Source organism: Chenopodium quinoa, unplaced genomic scaffold (assembly GCF_001683475.1).
Source record: "Chenopodium quinoa cultivar QQ74 unplaced genomic scaffold, ASM168347v1, whole genome shotgun sequence".
NCBI classification, from domain to species: Eukaryota; Viridiplantae; Streptophyta; class Magnoliopsida; order Caryophyllales; family Amaranthaceae; genus Chenopodium; species Chenopodium quinoa.
Window position 1 is genome coordinate 5,734,677 of NW_018743574.1, and position 6,846 is coordinate 5,741,522.

A 6,846-nucleotide genomic window follows, 5' to 3' on the forward strand; every position below is an offset into this window, starting at 1 on the left:
ATTTACTTAAACACTTCTTCTAATCTATTTTTATGGCTGTAATTTGAAAGCTTTGACATTAATTTAAACAAGTGTATTTTCAAAAATCATTTTTAATAAGACAGAGTACTTTTTTTTTTTTTTTTTTTTTTTACCTCTAATCACATGACATATCCTTAATCCGTGTTAAAAATGTGTACCATCTCCGATTAGCAAATTAAAACCAATGAAGAAGTACTAAAATGAAAGAACAGGGGCATTTAGGTAAAGTGAAACCCCCTTAATTACCAAAATCTACAGGTGGACCCCTTACAAGCTCTACAAACTACAGCTATAAAATCCATACCTTCCATTACAAGCCACCCTTATTTCCTCCAATACACATTTCTTTCATTAATACCCACTTCTACACTCTCTTCCCCCACCTTTTTCTTTTTCCATTTCTACTCCTCTCTCTCTCTCTCCCCTCCATTTCCACTTTCATTTCTCCACTCGAAACCATTAAACCAACTTCAACTTCAATCTCATTTCTTCCTACATTTCTCTCAACAACAACAACAACAACAACAACAATGGTTGATGTAGACCGAAGAATGATCGGTCTAAACCCGGCTCACATCGCCGGACTCCGTCGTCTATCTGCTCGTGCCGCGTCTGGCCCATCTCCTCCAACCCCTCTTCCTTCCCGCGTTTCTCTCTCCTCCCTCGCTTCCAAACTCATCTCCCACCTTAAATCATCAGGTATCCAAGTCCAACCCGGGTTAACCGACTCCGAGTTCGCCCGCTCTGAAGCCGAGTTCGGGTTCGCTTTTCCACCTGACCTTAAAGCTGTCCTCCAAGCGGGCCTTCCTGTCGGGCCGGGCTTTCCCGATTGGCGTTCACCTGGGGCCCGTCTTCATCTCAAAGCTCTCATCAATCTCCCTATTGCAGCTATCTCTTTCCAGATCGCTAAGAACTCACTCTGGTCTAAATCATGGGGCCCACGACCTTCCGACCCGGGAAAAGCCCTTAAAATCGCGAGAACTTCCCTTAAACGGGCCCCACTTTTGATCCCCATTTTCAACCATTGTTACATCCCTTGCAACCCGTGTTTAGCGGGTAACCCGGTTTTTTACGTCGACGAGAATCGGATCTTTTGTTGTGGGCTCGATTTATCCGACTTCTTCGAACGAGAATCATTAACAACTTCTAGTACCTTCGATGAAAACACTTCATTACAGAAGCAGAGATCCTTCAGTGGATCTTCAACTTCGTCGTCTTCATCATCTTCTACGTACTCAAACTTCTCTAGAAGATCTCTCGAAGGTTCCAGAACTCCCCGATGGGTGGAGTTCTGGAGTGATGCCGCCGTTGATCGCCGGAAAAGAAACTCAAACTCGTCAACTTCGCCGGAGAGATTCTTCGACATGCCAAAGTCCGAAGCTCCAGAATGGGTCCAGGAATACGTAAATCAAATCGGGTCGGTTTTAAAAGAAGGTGGATGGAATGAATCAGACGTCTCAGAGATTGTCCACGTGTCAGCATCAGGATTCTTCGAAGGTGGTGAGATGGTATTGTTGGATAATCAAGCAGTATTAGATGCTCTTCTTTTAAAAGCGGATCGTTTTTCGGATTCGTTGAGAAAAGCCGGGTGGAGCTCCGAGGAAGTTACGGATGTATTCGGGTTTGATTTTAGAGTACCGGAAAAGGAGAGGAAGCCGGTAAAAAACCTCTCGCCTGAGCTGGTTGAAAGGATTGGGAAACTGGCTGAGTCGGTATCCCGGTCATCATCAAAAATTGGTCTAACAGCAATAGCATCTTAATTGGCGGGGTTACCGGTAACTGCGCATAGAGATTCTATTATCTTTTCTTTTTTAAGAATTATAATTATTTCTGTATTATTATTATTATTTTTAAAACAATATTTTGGAACCAAGGGATTAAGGTTCTCTCTTTTTAGGCATTTTCCCAAAAAAAAAACGAAGCGTAGAAAGAGGGTGGAGATTTACTCGGTGTTGTACTATGAAAGGAAAGCGAACATACAAAAAAAAAAATGGATATACTTAGTATTTTGATTGTAATAATAACGTAATGAATGAATACACAACTCTTTTAAATTTTTAATCGGTCTCTAATATTTTCTTTAAAGTACGTGTTAATAACATTTGTTGCCAAATATAATAAAATCCAAGGGATGTAAATGTTTACAGCTAATTATAGATACTTAGGATTGTTAATATATGGATTAGTGTGTTGTTTAACGTTAAAACTTTGAAATTGGAATGCACGTGTGCGTCCTCTTTGGGGAAAAAAGAGACGTTTAGGAAGGGAGTGGGACCCGAGAAAGAGGAGAGTGGTATGAAAAATGAGAACGTTATATTGGGTTGTTTGAGATTGTTTTTTATTTTCAGTTTTTAGTTTTTTTGAAAACAAAAAACTAGAAAAAGGAAATAAGAAAAATGTGTTTTTACAAAATTAACATGTTTTTAATAAGTTTGACTAATTTTTTATTCATTATATGACATATATCATACACTTTTAAAATACAAAAAACCAAAAAAATGAAAACCGCAACAATGCCAAACGAACAAAGATTTTTATTTGCGTTGGGAACCGCTATATCATCAAGATTTTAAACTCGACGGGACGACATTGGAAATGTGGGGTAATTCGACGGCGTCGTATTGCTGTGTTTATGTGTGTGTATCTTGTCGTTTTGTTCATTGAATGATTGATTTTTATGGGGTTGGGTTTGATTGGGGATGTCACTTGTGTCAATATTAGACCCTAATTCTAATTATTTTAAATTATTTATGACTTGCGAGTATATACTTTACGAAGACATTTAAAGGTCTACTGTTTTTTTTTATTGAGACATAAGATCGAGTACAACCTAGCTAAGTTGCTGGTATACCTAATAGATTTTGTACATATATTTTATAATATATAGCAAACGTCTTTTAAGCTGTATATTTGATTGATATATCAAATACGTAGTATGTTAAATATAGTGTCTAAATTATTTTACGTGTGAATTTGCATATATTGAAAATGAAAGCGGTTCATCTTTAACTTTCAAATTTCTCACTTTATACATTACTATGAAGTACTCCGTATAAATTACAATGTTGTTATAAATAGAGCTACAATGCATCGTACAGTGCTTAAAAAGTAAAAGAACTAAAGAAGGGACTCAAAGTGAGAAAGAAACGGGAAATGGGAATGGAGAAACATCAAAGTGGGGTTAAAAACGTTGGAATTTGGAAAAGAAAACTGTGGTGAAGCTGAAGGGGGGGGATTGATGTCCAAACCAAAACGTTTGGCTTTTAGAAGACAAGACTACGAGGCGATGTTAAAGCTAAAGAAATTGAAACCCCTGAATGCCTGCAAAGGTCTTTTAAATTTGAAAGGGATAGGAAATGGGAAAGGGATTGGTATTTTGATTTTTTTGGTGTGTGGGCTTTGGGCCTTCTCGTGATAAGAAAAGGGCTTGTCAGAGATTAGTGGGCCGTCGCAGGTGAGGGGACCATGTCTTCTGTGGGCCATACATTTTATCAGGTGCACTAACCTCAAATTTCATCAAATCAATTACCATAACCTTATCAATTCAAATTGTATAACCTAGCTCGGGTTTCCGACTCAATAGGGCCCTTCTCTTTACTATTTTTTTTAAAAAAACACCTTAACAAGTTGTGTATGATATTTTTACTTTGTATTGGCATGATTTGATATTCTCTCCTATTATTGTTGAATTTGGATTAATAATATCGTTAGTTATTGAGGCGTATCTAACAATATTGCATATGATATGTCTACATTTTTTTTACAACGTTGGTCATACTAAAAATGGAACACCTAAAGAAATGGAGGTTGTAGCAATATTGGTTTGGTTACTTGATCTATGGATAAACTGTGACTTTCAATTTGACAGCAATATCGATTAGGGTAATCGAGTATGAGTATCATATTTTACCTAAAAACATATTTATAAGCATGGGTTGGTAAATATAATTAGATGGTCACACCTTTCAATATCAACAATGCAACAGCAGTAAAGATTGGTTGTTCCTCAAGAACCCGATTGGGTGTGGCTTGAAGGTGCGATGTTGATATCTTAGCTTTTGCTATATTATGATTCCATTTTCCCAGACTTATCTTCAAGCTTCAACTGTTGGGAATAAGTAAATGAATGCGACATGAAAATATCTCGTCTTTTTTATCCTTGTAGTAAAATCTATTCTAATATTAACAAGGGAAAATAAATAAATAAGACATGTTTTTGTGTTTAACTTGCATAAAAAATATCGTTGAAGCAGACTCCTAAAGTGTGAAAATTTGCTACAGGACAGGAAGTGTACTAAATATAAGATGTACCATTTGTTTATTTCAGATTTGCTACTACCATGAATGTGGCTCATTATTTATTTGTAATTTTCTATAATGGTTAGATCTTGTACTGTTCGTAATGATGAACTATAGTCAATACAAGTATAAATTTGAGGTCATAACAATTATTGATACATCCATATATATTAGGACAATATAGTACTTTTTTAATCATACAGGCATATTCTCATACGTTTAGTTTCAACTCAGTTCAGTTTAATTCAGCTCATCTCTTAATTTCCTTCTCTTATAAAATATTCATTTCAGTTTAGTTTAGTTTAGTTCAGTTCAGCTTAGTTTAGTTCAGTTCAGTTCAGCTGATTTCAGTCTATTATAACAGACCCGACATGCCACGAAAAAATTAATTAAAAATAATTCAAATAACAAGTTTATTACTCCATAAAAATAATGAAAGCAGTATATAGTACGTATCAAATATACAAAAATTAACACTGTATTTCACTAAAAGATTAATGATAAAATGTGTAATTAATAAGTGCACTGTAATATATATAAACAGATTAACCTCTAATTTTCCTCGTGAATTATATTGAAAAGCAGTGTTTCAGCAATATTTGAATAGGCTAATTATTAAATTGGTTATTTGACTTATTTCCCATTGGAATTTTGTATGTACACTAACACCGCTACAAGATATTGAATCAATCATAACCTCATTATATTGCGTGCACCAATTTTTGTACATAAATTGCATATGCATATGTGATATGTATGTGCATGTGGGAGAAATTTATTTCTTACACCGCTCAATCGCTCAACCCCAACTTCTTTTTTTAAGTTCAATGTTTTTAATTATTGAAGCTGGATGTTGCCAAAAGAAATACCACCTATCATAAGGGGTACGTTAAAAAAATCTTTATATACAAAATTTCTATTCCTTATTCGGATCTCATATGAGAACAAGTTCATCATTTATCTTACTTGGCACGAGTCAATGTATAATAGATAGAAAAATTATAAAAATTAACATATGAAATACAGCTTATGAGATTCATATATTGAGATTTTATATTAGTTATTAGTCTATTGAAAACAGTTTATCCAATTATAACGTTATCATACGCATTTTCTTAAAATAATTCTTATCACTATACACTTAGTCAATTATAAAAGTTGTTATGTAGGACGACGAATATTTGCTTTACTATGAGTACCATACAAACTTTTGGACCCTCCTAACTAACCTTTACATATACAAATAAGCCATACTATGATTTACAACATATCCATGTCCGATAATAATATGAACATTATTTGATAGATTTCCAACAATATCTAAGCATCATTGAATGACTTGTGAGAAATAAATGCCAACGGCCAATTACCGGCCATAAGGCTAAACCGACCGTTGTAAGCAAAGCTTCATGTGCAACTTTCACCGCTATTCTCTCTTCATCACGTGTCCTCCTCTGCATTGGTCACGTGCTCAAAAAAAAAAAACAATAGGTGATTAGTACGTACCACATTAACAGTGTGGCACATGAAGACATAAATTACTTCCACATGCATTTTACTTTCTCTTTAAAAAGATAAAAAGAAAATTAAGCAAATATTTGGACTTTTGTGCAAAAATTGTAAATGGGCCCCCAATATGGAAATGAATACAAAGTATGGGCTTTTTGATTTATTAATCAATTTGGTGTCTGTAGTTTATGAGACATTATTGTCCTGTAAGAAAAACAGTTCCTATCCTCTAACATCTTAACTAGGCCCAGTCCAAGAAAAATGGGCCCACCAGATGAAATTGTGGTTTTTGAGTTAACATCTCAATTGAATTATACTTTTCATTCTTGAATCATTTTAATCAAACTCATGTATAAATGAGACAATTCATGGTTTGATTATTTTCGGTGGCATTTATGGGTGAATATGACATTTGAGTACGGTTCATTTTATATTACAATACGTTGCATGGTTTTATGATATATATAGCCAAACAACCTATACTTGAATTATTATCTCTATCACATAAAGACATAATGAATCACATCATATGAATGAATGAAGGTACTAAAGTTGTCTTTACATAATTTGCTACTTCGTAAAAGTTTAGAGTACTACAAGACCAATTATTTACTTGCTTTTAATTTTAAAAAGATCTAGACGGTTGAGTAAAAGTCATACGAACCCTTTGAATTCAGAAGAAAAGTCTTCGAATCTCACTTTAATTTACGAGTAATTTTAGTTTATTTATATGTTCCGCTAAGCCCGGTGAACATCAAAAATCTGTTAATGAGTTAGTTGAGGTGTCTGAATACTATGTCAATAAGATCAATAATAGAATACTGAGCGACCAATTTGAAGTTTAGGGCTAAAAGATTAATTGATGCACTTGAAAAAAATTTATATGAAATTACATTTGATTTCTACATATATTAGGCTTAATGTTGCATGCATTAATACATTTTTAGCTCTCATAATAGCAGAAGAGGAACTGGGAAGACAGAATAAAAGAGGGGGAATTCAGGGAAACATGCAGGA

At 34.5% G+C, this 6,846-nt stretch overlaps 1 protein-coding gene across 1 annotated transcript; it reads left to right on the plus strand.

Moving 5' to 3' along the window:
• Positions 1-243: 243 nt before the first annotated feature.
• On the plus strand, positions 244-2,082 carry LOC110682307. Its single transcript, XM_021858618.1, has one exon. The coding sequence runs from the start codon at positions 552-554 to the stop codon at positions 1,779-1,781; it is 1,230 nt and encodes a 409-aa protein (XP_021714310.1). The 5' UTR covers positions 244-551; the 3' UTR covers positions 1,782-2,082.
• Positions 2,083-6,846: the final 4,764 nt, after the last annotated feature.